The following is a 17,627-nucleotide window of genomic DNA, read 5'->3' as shown; positions in this document are numbered from 1 at the left end:
CCCAAGGGAACAACACTTTATGCCCTCTGCCTAAAAAGCCAGGAGAAAGAGTATGATCAGTGTCCAAAGGGCAGGGATACAAGGAATATTTCCTCAGCATTACTGTAATACAGCCTGGCATGGAAAGACTTGAAATACTGGGACAGGGCAGGGGGGAGACAAGCAATTCTAGAGATGAGGAGACTTGGCTAACAGCAATATTTAGAAATCAATTCTGACAAACAAACAAAAAATCAGCAAGAAACAACTATTTTTCCCCTTCAACCTGGAATGCATTTGCAATTAAAACATATGTAAGATTTTTAAGTGTTTTAAACTTGTCTAATAAAAAACAGATACAGGTCTCAAATCCACATCTAATCTGAATTTGACTTCAGGGAGCCAAACTGTGCATCCATTCATGTATATGGAAAATGGAAGTGCTGGTTCCAACCTTTTGCAAGGCTTTGAGCTGTGCAGACATGCAACTGTTTTACCCCAATTTTGGCACTTATGCACAGTAAGCATGATATTTCTATTCTCACTGGAAAACAAGATCTTGAAGCTTTGCCAGTCAGCTCCCAAATTAATTTTTAAATCAACAAATGTACAAGCCAGGAGAGGCTTTGATTGGCTATCAGGAAAAATTTCTTCACTGAGAAGGTGCTCAGGCATTGGAAGAGGCTGTCCAGGGCAGTGGTGGAGTCACCATCCCTGGACAGATTTAAAATATATAAATGTGGCACCAAGGGACTTGTTTGAGTCGTTGGACTTGATGAGCTCTGAGTTCTTTTCCAACCTAAACAAATCTGTGATTCCATGGATGAGGTCAGACCAATGCTAGGTGCTGTACAAACACAGAAGGATAATCCTGCTCTAAAGACCAACTACATACAAAATAAATAACCAGACACCAATGAACAACATGACAGGCTGAGACCTTGGCACAGCAGACACCTCCTGCTGCCAAATTTTTGTTTGTGTATGACAGATATGACAGCAAACAAGAGCTTTAAAGAAGGTTTTGAAAGAGCTTAACAAGTTAGTTTTCAGACTGCATCTGGACCGAAGAGCAGAAGGCAAAAAACCCAAGTGCCTTGGTTTGAAAAAAAATCCAGACAGTGGTAAAAGCTGAAAGAGTGGCTCAGTCAAAAGCCAAGCAAGCATCAATCTCTTTATATTGAAATATAGAGAAGGATGTGTATATGTATATATATATATATATATATATAATAAAAATACAGGAAATGTGATGTTTCTGTACCACTGAGAAAGTGTCCTTTGAACTAAGCTTTCATCAGATGTCAAAGCATTAAGAAAATGGACACGTCAGATCAGCCTTCTTGTTCGAGGTCTCAGTAATGTGTCTGCTCTAAAGAAAATACCACAGCTTTTCAAATCAGTGATTATTAGACTCAAAATCAGCTTCAGTGTCACTCACAATTTACCACTTCTGTAATTACAAACACTTTTCATACAGAAAGTGTTTCTTGAAATGAACAGCTACTACAATGAATGCCCAGGGATTACCTTCCTCACTTCATACGGCTGTAAATAAATTCCAGTGTGACACAATCTTATCTTTTATCCTGGATTTGGGAAGCAATAAGCAAAGTCCAAGCAAAGTGGCCATGCTCAGCGGGCCAGCAGCATAATTCAGGCTCGTGTCTTAACTGCTCACCCATCCAAAGCTAATATAAATTAAAGAAAGAAGAGGCTATGGATAGGAGCTTATTCAGTTGGCTAAGAAAGGATGAGTTAGCACACAAAGACAGGTGCACAGAAGACAGCTAAAGTGGTTTTTTTTTATACTTGTTTCCTGCATAAAAGGCACAGAAAACAGAATGGTTACATCCACCATTTTACCTGGACAAGCTCTCTGTACGCAGACTTCGCCAGGTTATAGGGCACCAGAAGATTTGACGCCAGGAAGTAGAGAACTTCCAAGCCGGTGAAAATCATGGCGAATTTGTTGATGATGACGATGGTCTCGAGCGGGACGAGGCAGAGCCGAGCCAGCAGAGGGAGCATGTGCGCGGAGAAGAGCCAGATCTGCTTGGTCTTCATGACGCAGGAGCAGAGCGTGCACACCACCAGCTGCCCTGGAAACGCGACACAGCAGTTCAGAATCAAGCTGATTATCCCCTTCAGGAAAAAGCGTATTTTTAATGCGTTATCTTTCCAGAACACCGTTATCAACATCCAGCATATTATGACGGTTCTAAGTAGGACATCTCTGTTACGAAACCAGGCTCCTCTCTGTGTCTTTTGCCGGGTCACTAAAGTTACCCTTTCCAAAATGCTTTCACTTCCCAGATTAGCCAGCTGTAAACCCAAAACACATGCAGAATCAGATTAATAAAGCCCCAGGAATAAATCATACAGAGGCTAACTCAACAAGCCAGCCCTCTTTTTCCTCACCACCCCCAGCTCAGCTGAAATCCCATCAGTATCTGTACACAGAGCAGCTTTTCTGAAGCCCAGCTACACTATTTCATCCTGACCTACACAAAAAAGCAATCAAGAGGTCCCAAATGGCTTTTAGAGCAACAATATTTACACTGTCGAGAGGAACAGCAACAGGAGAACAGCCAGGTCAGCAGCTGAGACTTCAATAATTTCATAACGCCCTGAGGTAGTTGCTCAGAATGATCACTGAAGCTTGCAAGTGACAGATAATTAACAACTAAATTCTCTTTAAGAGCTGGTGGGGGCATAAGCATGAGCACATCTCCCCCACACACCCACAGATTTGGAGGGTAGTTTTTCTAAAGCACTAAGATCACTTCAGTATAACTGCTTCCATCAGAGACACTGAAGTTCCCTCGATCCCAGAGGAAACTGAATGGGGTGAAATGCACATTGTGTGGATAAGAACAATCCTCATTCATCATTTTGCAACAAGGAAGAAATTTATGGCATATTATTTGAAAACAGACTCTTCTTCACCATCTATGTTAATTTATATCCAAATGCCACAATACATGGTACTAAATTCAAGTGCTAATGCTCTGGTTTGGAACTACCTCCAAGTTTGCATTTCATAACTTTTCCTGAAACCAGAACCTGGCTTAGAAAAAGAGACGAACCAGACCAAGGCCAGTAACATCTCTAGGTCTGCATGAGCTCCATGTGCTCACTTAAGCTCACTGACCTTGTAAGCCCTTCTGGATGGCTTGGGGAAGGAAGCTGCCAGAGGAGAAACAGCAGTACCAGAGTTTTGCTTTCATTCTGCCAAGCTTCCCTACCTAGGGAAGGACTTCTGCTTTCAAAATAACTGCAACTGAGCTGAAAGCAATATCTAACCTCTACTGCTTAAGCATACAAAGCCCTCCCTCCTTCATGCTGTCCCCTTTCAAGTTAAATTCCTACTGTCAATTTGATAGATGTATTTCTGAATTAGCAGATGTCTCTGCAGAACAAGCACCCTTGCTCTCAGCACGGCACTATCAGCATACTGGGTCTTCTGAGCCTCCCAGAAAGTTACTCTACTCATCTCTTTAAACGTTCAGCAGACTCCAGCTCTGAAGCATTCTCCCTCTGCTTTGTTGTTCTCTGCCCACACACACGTTGCTACAACCCTATTTAAAACACCACCAGCTCACTGCTGTGCTGTCATATTCAGGAGCCTGGCAGGCAGCTTGTGAGAATTTCTGCGACTCATGGTAACTACGGCAACTCAGCTTCACACACAAAGGGACACAAACACCAGCATCCAATGTGTTCGTCATTTAATTTAATAAGTGTTGTCATCTGAAATCAAATACTGCAACAGCATCACAATAAACAATCCAGTGCTCTCTGGAGGTCTCTGATCACAAATTAGAGCTCTAAGTTCAGTCTCAGTAAACAGCAGAACCTGCTTTCCTCCAACAGCCACGTGTGGAGTGTGCTGCTCATCCCTGCTCAGCTCTGGCCCTCCCACCCTTTTAATTTAAACACTGATCAAAAGTTACTTGTCATGGGAAGGAGAATTGTACACACCAAAGGAAATACATGGAGCACTCTCTCTGGAGGCTCCAACCTCCTCCCTGAAGTGTGCACTTTGTCAATTCTCAACCCCTGCAGGAAAGGCATGAATGTCTCCAACGGAGCTTTGAGTGATGGTACTTCCCATTTTAAACTGGGCTAGCAGCACCTTAGTTCAGGACAGCCAATCCCTCTCTGCAGTAAATCACACTTTATCTGCAGGTGGGGCTGCACAGGATCAGTCATTAACATCACACAGCAGGATCAGCCAGAGAAAGTAACTCACATCAAACCACAGATTTTAACACTCGAGGTATCTGCTATGACTATCAGATCCAGCTGAATGTTTGCACCCTGTAAACTGAAATGCTGTGGCCTGAAAACTGACAGTCACAGCTAATGAACCCAACAGCTGTAACACCCCTGGAAGACACCAACCAGGGTCCTCTGCTAGGGAATGAAGCAATAAGGAAAAAATCCACTGTGTGAACTTCCTGCCCATTCTTTTCCCTTCCCCAAACCTCCACAGATACATTAAACATTGCTGACAGGTAGCCAGAGCCTCTCAGTGCATAAGCTAATGGAAAATGTTCAACAAGGAAGCTGACATGGTACAGCCACTCGGAGTAAAGAAGCATCTTTATTTCATTCACAATTTTAGAAAGCTGATGTTGACAAACTCCCTGGCTACATCAGTGACTTACTCAAAAACAAGGTATCCGAAAGTTGATATAAAACCCCATTACTGTGCCATAAGGAAAAGCAAGTCCTCATGGCAGCATCACTGCAAAACCACGCAGCAGCTTTGAAAAAGTTCACAGCTGATGTGCTCTGAAGTGGCTCACTCATCCAAGGGGCCATCTCCAAAGACATTTATTTCTTCCATCCAGCACTTAATGTGTTCCTATCATCCCTAGACAACAGCCATCAGACTGAGTTAAATGCAGGGGAAGAAATGACTGTGAGATCCCCTTCAGAAAGTATTAATGAATAAAAGCATTAACAAAGGTTACTTTTGTGAACCAACTGATAATGTACATCACTCCCTTAATTCTGACCAGAACTTCAGGAACCAGAGCTGTACCAGTAGCACCATTAGTCCATTCCCTCATGCACTTGCTTTGGTGCCTGCCAGCAGTGCTGCAGCACAACACCCTGTGAGAATGTGTGAGAAAAAGATGGAGCAAAGCACCTGTACATTGATTTTGCTGTGAAGATGACACCACTGTGTATTTCTGAGACTCCACTGAATAAATGACCTTGTATACAACAAATCTTGTATACAACAAATGAAAACATTTCATATTTATACAAAACACTGTCAAGCCTCACAGACCACTTTCACAACTTGTCTCCTAAGATGACTGCTTGTCATCAAGACCACAATTACATTTTCAAGTTGGCTGTGAAAGTATAAGGAAAATTAAGAATGGGGATATTAAATATGTTAACACATACACATTTGCTAATACAATCACAAGCATTTATTTCTGAAACACAATTACAGTAAGGGGACACTTCAGTCTGATACCCACTACAACCCAAAACTGTACTGACTAACACCATTATCTTTTTCTCACTTGTTTTTAGTCCCTATTAAAACCTAGATGCAGCATGCTGGGTTTGACCCTTGGTTTAGTTTTTACATGTTACTGAATGACACAATGCCTCGTGATCTCTTCCTGCCCAGGCCTGCATGATGCTCTGTGAAGCTCTCTGAGGGATTCTGCTTTACCATGGAACCCTGCACTGCACCTGGGAGAGATTCACAGGACTAATTACAAACATTTTCTCGTAGAAAACATGCCAAAAGCTTTAGCTGTGCTTTGGCATCATTTGACAAGACAAGAAAATATATCTAGGCAGTCAGAAGAGAGAGAAAATTGTATCTAAATAATCTTTCCTTGAAAATTACCAGTGTTACTTCTATTAAAAATATTAAAATCAAAGACAAATGCCACATTTAAAAGTAAGGATGCAGGCAAACAGGAGATGGGTAAATTCTGTCAGACCTAACATACAGTAAAGTAGTAAACCCATTTTTATCTGCCAGTAGCAGCTGCAAGTAAACAGAAAGCAGCTGAGTTTTGCCAACAGTAGTACATGGCTGACTAAATCTGTCAATAATCTGATGAAAACCATAGATCTTAGTGAAAGGAATTAAGGAAGATTTTTCTTCCAAGCTTGTCTCAAACTTCATTTTAAAATACACATGGTGTATGTGTGTATGTGTATACCAGTATCCTCTCAGGAGAACATACAGTTTGGTGTAGCAACCTTAACAGTGAATTTATTCTCTTCCAGTCAAAGTTCAAAGAGTAAAGAAACACTCTGGGAAGTCCAATTCTTCATGATTTATTTGGGATTTTTAGGAAGGGAAGTCATCTCTGCCATTAATCAAACAATTTACATGTGTTTGACTTGTTATTCCTTAATTCTTTAATTAGAAATATCCTCAGGACTCTGTAAGAAAACCAGTAGGCTGTAGTCCCATGCTCACACCCATCAATGCATTTAATCAGATTTGTAAGAGAATGACATTGTTTAGCTATAAAGCCAATGAAGAATTTATGTGTACAACACCTGAATTAACAAAAACGCTACAAATGCACATAACTATTGAAATTTCTACAGTACTTTCCACATAAAGTTATTATAGACACTCCAGTTGTTCTCAATCAGACTGCATAGTCTGAGAATAACAGAGGCAAAGCATAACAAACAGACCTGGAAAATATTTCAGAGCTGCAAGTATGGGGTACTGGTAAATCAATGGCATAGAAAAAGCCAGGCAGGACACAGCTATCCTCCCATGCCTCTTGCATATTAATAGGAATCACAACAAGTTAAAGTAATAAAGAGATAAAACATGCATAGGTTCCAGTGAAGAGAATTAGAGCTCTCTCCTCTCAATTATTTAAAGCACTTACCTACTAAAGCAGTCATGAAACGGTTCATGGAGAGAGGCTCCAAGTACATTGGTCCTTCATAGCCTGATTCCAGTTCGCTCCTCACATAATCCCTAAAAAACACAAACCCACAAACTGTTATGATCTATCTGATTCAGACAAGAAGCAATTTATTCATTCCACATATATGTAACTTCAGTGTACATCACAGCCAATTAACTAAATTGCAAAAAGCAATATTAACGCTGCTGTTCCAGCAGCCGTGCTGATGGAAGGATCCAAGTGAGGCATGACTTGAGCGAGAGCAGAATTATCTGTAATTAGACTCACTGGCAGAGCTGTAAAAATCCTTTGGGACATCTAAGCTGTTCTTTAGAGCGTGGCCTCAAAACTGCTTATTGACAAAGCCTCTTAGGCACCATTCCATTTTTAAGTATCCTTATTAAGTGTTTTTCTTCCGAACAATAATTTCTTTTCCCACCAGCAACGTGGTGGTTGTGTGAAAAAAAATTCTGAGAGCTTGATAGCAAGATCTTCCAATTCAATGCTTATAGTATTTTGCATTTACAAAGTTCTTTACATTCACTTAAAAGGTAAGTATGAAGGAAAAGCAATAGTCATGGGGTAGAGTCAGGAACAGAGTTGCTACATTGCCCTTTTGTCCAACACAATTTAAAAGTTTAGTTCTATTCTACCAGATACCCACAAACTGCTAAAACACTATTGACAGACACAGTAAGAGAGCCTGAAGATCTGTGATTCCCCTCAGAAAAGGTGGGCTGGGAGGGTAGGCTCTGGCAACCAAAGTGCAAGCTAAGAATCTGAGGACCCTGGGCAGTTTCCTGTTCCTGCTGGTCACCCTTTGGCTCTGCCCTTGAGTAGATTAACACATCAACAGAACTCAAATATGAACCTCACACAAAGAGCAGGCATTTCACACCTTCAGAAGCTGAACCTGGACCAGCAGAGCAGGAATTCTGCAGTGGCTCCTCAATCCCCTGCCATCAACAGCAGGCAATGCTCCTGACCTTCCACATGCAGCCCATTTTTCTGCCATGCCCTGCGACCCTTCCTGCTCCACTCCCGGGCAGCTGCAGCTCCACCCTCGTTAGGGCACCACCAGCTCTGGCATCAGCAATACAAAACCCCCGAGTTTGCTTCTGGCTGATCCTGCCCAGGACTCACATCTACCTGCATCACATCCCAGGAATGCCAGACAGACACACTTGGTCTGACCCTGCGTGGAGCTTGCAGAGTCTGTTTGCTCGAGGGGCAATTCAGTTATTCCGTGTTTATTTTTATCACTGAGGCCAGCCACACTTGCTGGGAGCAGATGCAGACAAAGCACAGCAAAACAGGACTGGAAACCACAGTCAATACAAGAACTGCTTTTTCTATTTTAGTGCAGAAATAGATGCAATTTAGTGCTACTGGGACCATTCACTTTTCCCCAGAAATATGGGAACATACACTCTGCTCCTAGGATTAACTTGCTACCCCAAGCAAAGCTATTCACATTTTCACTTGCAAAAAATCTCTGGAATTCAAGATATAAATCTCAAAGTACTAAAACAAACACTTCAAAGCCTGTTCTTCATAGCTGACAACACTGCCTACTCAGAGCAGCTTTTCAAGTGTCATAGTATATGTGAGGTATGTTGAAATGAGTTCTTTAGACTGCAACCTACAATTAAAAGCACATGAGGACTGAAAAGGCACCTCAAATGACAATTCTAGACAGAAATCTTCCCCCTGTTCTCCAGGTATAGCTAAGCACAACTGCTTCTTTTCCATCTTCCAAAATCCATAAGGTTGTAATCCTTCAGACAAAGGGGTTATTTTTATTTATTTACATCATATGGACCAGCAGAAAGCACTTTCTGAAAGCATCAGCAACACAAACAGGGTAATCCATCAGTTACAGAAGAGAGAAAAAATAACAACCCTTGCAACATGCTGGAGATGGCTTTTTGTCTTGGCAAAATCATGCTCCAGCCTCAAATTTTGGCTGGAAACATTGGCTATTTCTAAGCTGCTGGAAGGAAAGCAGTGAAGACATCAAATTTCTTCTATACTTGTTAGGAAACAGGTTATAAAATCATCCAGGATACCAAGTGCAGCAAGATGACCTTACACAGCTCAGCCAAGAGACACGAACAAAGCTGCACTTACAGTTGCTCCTTCAACACCAGAGCGCGCTTGGAGATGACCCAAATTTCTTCGAGCTGCATTTCTTGCTGTTGTCTGATTCAGTCATCTGCACAGAGGTCTGCACTTGGCTGAATTCTCTAACTCTCAATTATAACTGAGTCTTAGGCCCACCAGTTTGGAGAAGCAATGTTTTAAGATCTCCTAAATTTTTTAAACAGTATTTTTAGCTGATGGCTGAATGAGGAAAGTGAAAGCAATGATTCTCCTATTACCAGTACAAACACAAGGATCTTTTGGCACAGACACCAATCAGAAGATGCCTCAAACAGCTGCAGTGCCATACAAGATGCTGAAAAAAGCAAGTGCCTGCACTCAATTTTGATCAATTAAAACTGTATTAATCTCCAGAATTGTTCACTTTACTGCAGCAGTGTAAGAAAACAAGAATGCTAAAATCATTATTTACTAGTTAATGAAATGACTGAAACTACATTACTTTGGAAAATTGGGATTTAAGAATAAAGCTTACATTGCCTGCTGTTCATTCTGCAGATTCATTCCCATCCCCATTTAATCCAACTGCTGGCCTGCTAACAGGTACCCATGGACAGTCATGACTAAATTGCTCCAAAAGTCATAATTTCTCACATGTGATTGTTTCTTTGTTACTGAGGTACAAAAAGGTCTTCCATTACTAAAAATATGCTTTATAATTGAGTGACATAAGGTACAGTGGTTATCTGACCTAACGGACTCATATTGCTGACATTTACTTTGGGAGATTAATCTGCACTGTCAACATCAAACACACTCTCCATAGGTTTCTAATGTCTACAGACAATCTTAAAATTAAGTGTATTTTAAGTTTGTCCATAAGAAACAATTCAGTCTCTTGCTCCCAGCCCTTCTCATTTTAAGCTCTGTGAGGCTCAACACACCTGGGATACAATCATAATAAAACTGCAAAACATGAAATAAAATAATGATGTGAACTCCAGTTTTAGCATTAACAGTATGTTTAATTGTAACACTTCTATTCTGCATAACTGCATCACTTATTTTTCCCAAGCTGCTTTTTGCTGGAAATGGGTAAAACCAATGTGATTCTTTTAAGCCAGACATTTGTGCTACTCATATGAAATAAAACCAGCATCCACCTTCCTTGTCAGGAGCAACAGGACTGTGGTAAATTAATTTAGCTCACTGCATTCTTTCAAACTGCATTCTTTTGTCTAAGTAGTTTTCCTTAGCATGAGTAGCTGAAGCTGCTGGAGTCTTCACTCACAATCTGCAAGCTCCACCTAGGAAAACTGAACTTATCTTGAACTCCTGCTCATGAAGGGAGGCCCTGAGAGCAGTGTGAGCTCTGGGTCACAGCAGAAGCTGCAACCCAGCCAAATAAAAGCAACCAACACCCACCTGCAGACAGAGAAAAGAATCCAACAGGGAGCAAGAAGGTCCCAGACCACCCACCACTGGACCCAGGGGTGTGTGGACCAAAGCACACCAAGAGTGGATGCAGGATGGGTGCACTGACAGTCAGGGTACAAAGGCTCAGTGATGTCTATGCTCTGGATCCCTGGCTGGAGGCACCCAGCTCAAGGTGTTCCTATTACTGTGCCACTCACTCCATTATTAAACTAATTTTTCTTGGAACTGGAAACTGCTGCAGGAAACCACTTTCACACCTTGTCTTCCAATACCCAAGTTCTGGCATCAGGTGACTTCACCAGGCACCTCTGGAGCAGGAGACATTGAGGGGTGAGAGTTAAAACTCCCCAGGCAGATTTGGAGAAGGTCCTGCAGTGGGTTTGAGTCTTTCTCAGTATCAGGGTGTGTCTGAGTCCCCCCTCTACTGCAGCTCACTCACAGCTGCACAGCCTGATCAGGCAGTAATGTGCACACAGAAAGGGGATTCAATTACACATGTAACAATGGGGTTCAAGTCCCTCATAGCAATGGGAAATGTAATCCTTTAGATACAAACTGTTAGCCAAATCTGACACTAAGACTGGATCCAGCTGCACCTACGCTCCTCTCAGAACCTCGTGACTCCACAGGAGGGTCCCCCTGAATCTTTTTTGCTGCTTTTTCTTTATTCTTCCTGGTAAAAGAGAACAAACACAGCGTAGAAAAGGGGATGCCCTTGGCCAAGGTATTGCAAAATTGAGAAAAGATTTATGGTACAGCTCAATTATCTAAAGAGCACACAGTGGCCTTGTGCCAGAAGGAATGGCCATATATTACTAGGACAGCTGGTGGGGGCCCCAGGAAATTTGGCCACTACATGGAACTCTCAATCAATTAAGACTCACTTATTTACGACTCCGCTTAGAGGATAAAAGCCCTGCACAAATGCATTGCTGCTTTAGGGAAAGAAAATTGGATACACCAGTCTCATGTCAAACGAGGGGTGAGTAACCAGCCAGCTAATGAATGATGGCACTATGAAGAACTGATACTCTGAGAGATGAAGTGGGACAGCTCACTCACCACTCCTGGTGCTGTTAACCCAGATGACCACAGCTGCATGGCTAAGTACATAATCAATGCACAATTCAGTGTGGTATAAAGTTAATAGCACTAAAGAGGAGCTAATTCACATGGATTGTTAGGGGCTGGGTTACCCAGCCCTAAAGCTCTGTAAAACCTAAAGAAGCAGCTCTCATTTTTTGTTGTGAATCCAATGCAGCTCATGATCCAACCACTGCCCCACTGCCCACACAATGAGCTCAGCCACCAGCCCTCCACAGGTAAGGGAGGAGTTGATCCCAGAAATTTCTGAAATCAGCACTAGCTCTTAGCTGCACCCAAGCACAACTGTAGATACAGTATGTGGCAGCCACAACCATAAGAGAAGGGGAAGGGTAGATCTCACACATTGAAATTTAAACAAACAAAAATTGCGAAAATGCAACTGATTTTGACAATTCCAACAGTGGTGGTATGCAGCCAATTTCCCATATAGCCCCAGAGTAACAATGGCACAGTTTTTGTCTCAACAATATGTTCCACATCAGACTACACCACAGACCCAATCCCTGCATTGGGATTGAATCATGATGGAACTGCTCTCTACCCACCAGAGCTGAGTATGGGCCCAAGACAACAGTATCAAATGGCAGCATCAATGTCGATGCATGTGCTCAACAACAGGGATTTATTTGTGAAAGTAAAACCATCAAAGCTCAAGACATTTGTTCTGACACTGAACAAAACGTCTGTCACTTGAAATACATTCCAAAGAAACCCCTGAAACTGTATTTGCCTATATTGGAAAAGAATGTGTTTGTGTAAGAACCCTTTGTAACCTTATGTTTGTAAATAACATCACTATAGGGACAAATAATCACTCAATTACTTCTAACTGTAGAAACACTGTGGGATGCAATTTTAATTATTCAACTCCTATTATGTCCAATCAATGGTTACAGTCCAATTATACTTAAGCTAAAATTTACTACCTATCCCCACCAGAATGAATCTTGCACTGGTGAGGAAGCCACTAAAACCTGATGACCTATATCAACTGCTGGAACGTTTCCAAAATGATGGACAAAAAATTCTAGTCACCATTCAGTGCGGAAGAGATGCATCATGTCTTGCAAAGAGCAAAGAAGGAGGCACAATACTGATGGTGGAAAACTCTCTTTGGGTGGTCACCAACACCAATGTAATCTATATTCAGATGCTCCATCCAGGGGTGACCTTGTTCACTCTGCTTATATTGTGCCTGCTGCTTGTAATAACATTGTATGTGAGACTAAGGGTTGTGTTTAAAGACTCCGAGTTCCTTCTGATACATAAGCAGGAATGCTTAATAAAAAAAAGCAGGACTGTTGTAAATCAAGTTTAGTTAGCTGTGTTCTTTTAATTGTATTCTGTATTGTCTAAGTGGCTTTGCTTACCAAAAGCAGCTAAAGCTGCTGGAGTTTTAGGCCACGAGCTTCAAACTCTCACCAGCTCCAAGCTCCCACCTAGAAAAGTCAAACTTATCTTGAACTCCTGCTCAGTTACATGAAGGGAGGCCCTGAGAGCAGAGTGAACTGGAAGATAAGGAGGCCACAACTCAGAAGAAGCTGCAACCCAGCCAGATAAAGGAGCCAACACCCACCTGGAGACAGAGAAAGAATCCAACACAGGAAAAGAAGATCCCAGACCAAAACCCACCACTGGACCAAGGGGTGTGTGGACCAAAGCACACCAAGAGTGGATGCAGGATGGGTGCAAAGTGTACAAAGGCCCAAGGATTTGTGTGCTCTGGGTCCCTGGCTGGAGGCATCCAGCTCAAGGTGTTCCTATTACTGTGCCACTCCATTATTAAACTAATTTCTCCTGAAATTGGAGACGAGACTGCTGCAGGAAACCTAAGGCAAAGAGATTTCATTAAATTGGATTTTAGGTTTTTAAAGCTGACTTCTCTTCTTTCCATAAACAGATGGTATGTTATTTCCACCCAAATTGCCAGGTTAGGATGCTACATACAAATGTAGCATCTTCTGGGGTGCTCCAAGTATTCACAAATATTACCTAAACCATCTTTACACATTAAGGTAATTCTCAGCTCAGCAGGTAAGGAACAAAACATTTAGAAAATTAAGTAACTTGTCAAGGTCACATAAACCTGGAAGTCTGAAGTCAGAGCTTAACTATAAAATTCAGACGATCTTATTCCCAGACTTGCAGATGAAGTGCAAGCTATTTCTGGGATGGAAAAAAAGCACTGAAAGCTGAAGTCTTTCAACAGCTCAGAATTTCCAGGACACTGCAGAGTCACAAGTGCCAGATGATTCTGGTCTTGTTCTATAATTTGCACTAACCAAACTGGCCTCAATATAAGACCTCTTCATTGGTCTTAAATAGCATCCCAACTGGTAGTGCATGCAAGCAAGTCCCTGGAAGTTTTCAGCTCTGAGCAGAATTGCTAGCAAAAAACACTGAAAAACAGTTTGCACGTGTGACTACTGTATGTCTTGCAATGATCAGGCTGCTAAATAGAAACATAAGTTGGAACTGGATAGCTTTGGCAATAATAGGAATGGCTCTGCCAACTGATATGTCTGTCACATTTTACTATTTCCAGTATGAAAACTAATGGGATTCAAAAATTCTTTTGTAGGGCTAATTCACGTGTCACTCTCCACGTATGATTCCCTGACTGTACAAAGGCTTCAGCTGAGAGCCCCTTGCACTGTGCTTCCTTCCAAAGCAAACCAGCCTAGGGAATGGGTAAGCTCACTCAGAAGTGTCAGCAGCTACATTTGCCTTGCAAAATACCTTGGGAATACGGCTGGACTATTTGAATCCATGACATCTTTTAATTAAATATATTTTTTGTGCTAGTTGATGCAAGATTTAATTAAAAGTCTTTATTAACTCGCTCCAGGAGCACCAAATACAGAAAGCTCAGCAGGAACACACAGAACAGTCCAAGCAGTATTTACTAAATATGTTACAATAAAGCCTATTAAGTCTCAAACCTCAGAAAGCAACAGAAGTCAGAATTTCTGTCACACAGAAATACAAACAAGGTATTAGAAGCAAACACAGTGCTATCCCTTAATGTATCAATCAAATGCATAAATTCTCCCTTTCTTCTAAAAAATTTAAAGACCTGGAATGGCATAAACACCTCCAGCTGTAAAATGTTCTGCAGCAAAGTCCTGTGTCTGATGGGCATTTGTTACTAGATTTATTACTTCGACACTTATATGATGTTTAGGTTGCTTTTTCTAATAAATAAGCCTTTAACCCTAGAAGAAACACCCACAAACTCCATCTCTAACAACTCAGGACTCCCCAGAGGATGACAATAAACCATTTTTTCCTTCCTACTGAGGCAGTAAGAGGCTATAACTCCTCTCTTGTACACTCATCCTTTTCAAGAAATCACTAACTGCAACCCTGACAGCCACAACAGCGACATGTCAAATCATCACAAAACCTTCATTAACACTCCCCTGAACTGCAACATATCAAGAAAAACATTCCAGCAAATGCTCTGGAACAATTTTGATGTGGAAATAACAAAACTATCACTTCCATTAAATCAACTGAAAGCACATTTTTAAATGTTTCCCATCAGCAGGCACCAGAATAAGTCAGGCTCAAATCCATATTTTCAAGACTTCCCATGCAAAGCCTTTAATGTGATGGCAGTGTCTTTGGTTCCAATTAAACACTGTGTCAGTATGAAAGTTTACACTGGCTTTCAACACATTTAGCTGAGGCCAAACAAAGATGGTTGATTCTGTCTTGTTTGACTCAGAGTTCTCCAGACTCCTGCTCTGTGTTTCAGATCCAAAACACCTGCATACACTGTAAATTCAAATTTGTGTAATACATTTTAAGAATAAATACCACTACTACTTTGCTTTTACTGGATTCCAGATCTCTATTTGCTCTGTCTCCTGAGGTGCCAGGAAACTAAAAGTAACATCCTGTCTGCTGTATAAAACACACCAGTGCTGAAAACATTTTAGCTGAGCCACTGAGTAACTCAGATTACTGCATCAGAGGCCACATTTAGTCTTGTGGTAAGTGCTTTCCTCTCCTTAGATTGGTGGGCATTACACTCCCCAGACAAGTAGCTCAAAATTCCTGGTGCTTTTCAATGACTTCAAAGAACTACTTGGCTGCATATTTAATTCTGTAAACTTTTCCAAAGACAAAGAACAGCAAGATATATTTAGGTGTTTGACACAGAAAAAAGGCCTCCACAAAACCATTTATAGAAAATAATAACAAAATAACTGTTATTTTTGTAATGTCCAAACCAAGCTAAAAATATTAATCCATTTATCCTTACCTGGAAATTTGGTGCCCAGCATAAAGCAGCAGTGCAGTCAAAAAGTACAGGTAAAGCTGAACCAGGTGTTGCCTTGGTAAAGTAAGGAGCACAACACTTAAGATGTAACCTGTAACAAAAAGCAGAAGCTGATATTTAAAAAAATGCTATCACCAAATTAAAATAACACTTAGCATGTTCACAATTTAAGATGGGGACACAGAGGCTTTACTCCACATTAGTCATATTAAAGCCCACTCCAGGTATCAGGGTTGCATAAATCAAGGACAAGAGTTGCCACAGCCTAGGATTTGTAGCTTTTTATCCCAGCAGTTCCTGCACTTCTCATTAGCATTTAGTGAGGCTGTTGAAAATGACCCAATGCAGATCCAGCTTTACTCTTTAAGACCACAGCCTGGCTGCTCAGCAGCCTCTCCAACAAGCAGAACCCTGATCCTTGTTTTCATAAGGATCTCTCTCAGAGACCCACACAAAGCAGTACTTTGAAGTCCACCCCATAAGTGGGTGTTGCATGTCCAAACTCCTCCTTTCCGGACAGGCTGCAGGTCAAAAACCCAGCTCATGGTGCCCTTACAAATATTTATTTCCAAGCTCTCTCTCCATCACTGCAGTGCACTTGTACTCTTTCTGAAGGTCAGTTCAAGTGCCTGGCACTGAGATCCATTTAGGAAAACAACCCAGCAACAGCCAACAGCTCCCCTGAAGCTAAGAAAAAAATGCTAGAGAAGAACATATCCTGACCCTCACAACCACACCAGTCATGTCACATTTAAAGTTTCATACATTTATTCAGCAACATCAGGCACAGTCTTTTTAGCTAATTTATATTTTGAGCTTTTGAAATATATTTAATAATGCAACTCTAGATTAAGCACTTATAAGCAGTGGCACAACCGGGTATTATAAAACAGCTGGGGAACACAGCATGTTCCAGTATTTGAAAAAGATATTTCAGAGTCAGTATTTATGAAGAAGTATTTCAAGGCTGCTTAGTATCTGCTACTTTCAATGAGCCACCTCTGTAAAATTCTACCAACAGTTTGGTCTTCAAAATCTTGCAAAAGACAACAGACCCACAGGATGGCAAGGAGAGATGAATTCAGATAATGCAGATTACAGGATCAATAACAGACAAATCCTATTTACTTACCTTTTTAAAATACCAGTATATCATTTATGTATTTAACATTAAGGATAATTTTTCAATCATCTTCATGTAGTGGTTGTGACAAGTTGTACATTTGTCTCAGGATGTGCTTTTAAAAAAGCTGAAAGAATTGGTAGTATCTTTTATTAAAAATCAAGTGTCATACAAGTCACTAATTCTGTACAATATCACTATGACCAGAGGGCTGAAGCACCTCTTCTGTGAGGACAGGCTGGGAGAGCTGGGGCTGTTCAGCCTGGAGAACAGAATAATTTTTATTTTGAGCTTTTTTAAAGGGGCCTGAAACACAGCACTCCACCAGTCTCCTTCTAGCAATTTGTTTTATACAGAGTAACTTGCTTCTAAGAACAGCACATCAGATGTTCCACACCATCGGTTTTTGCATTTGCTGGAATTCCTGTTTGCCACCTTCCTTCCACCAAACACACAAATGACAAGAGCAGGAACTCCTCAGCAGTCCCCATGAAGACATTTCACTTCCTTGCACCACACGAGCCTCAGGAGCCAGCTCCAGAGCTCTCAAACCATCTGCAGACATTCCTACATCTGATCTCTGCTACATTCACCCGGGTTCCTTTGTGAGGGACAGTTCTCCCTGAGGAACAACCCACAACCATCTACCATTCCAGCACGAGTCAAATCT

At 41.4% G+C, this 17,627-nt stretch overlaps 1 protein-coding gene across 2 annotated transcripts in view; it reads right to left on the bottom strand.

Annotated features, from left to right (window-relative positions):
- RNF145 (ring finger protein 145) overlaps nucleotides 1–17,627 on the bottom strand; it is a 47,424-nt gene that overhangs the window by 12,928 nt on the left and 16,869 nt on the right. For both annotated transcript variants that reach the window (XM_041397807.1, XM_041397808.1), the window contains exons 3-5: nucleotides 15,817–15,925; nucleotides 6,879–6,970; nucleotides 1,846–2,081 (exon numbers count right to left, since the gene is read on the bottom strand). In XM_041397807.1, the coding sequence (XP_041253741.1) occupies nucleotides 1,846–2,081; nucleotides 6,879–6,970; nucleotides 15,817–15,925 (437 nt within the window). The remainder of the gene's footprint in view (nucleotides 1–1,845; nucleotides 2,082–6,878; nucleotides 6,971–15,816; nucleotides 15,926–17,627) is intronic.

Source organism: Onychostruthus taczanowskii, unplaced genomic scaffold, assembly GCF_017590055.1.
Source record: "Onychostruthus taczanowskii isolate IOZ18803 unplaced genomic scaffold, ASM1759005v1 scaffold14, whole genome shotgun sequence".
Classification (NCBI taxonomy): Eukaryota; Metazoa; Chordata; class Aves; order Passeriformes; family Passeridae; genus Onychostruthus; species Onychostruthus taczanowskii.
The sequence above is the reverse complement of the archived record's forward strand: the minus strand, read 5'-3'. Positions and strand labels throughout refer to the sequence as shown.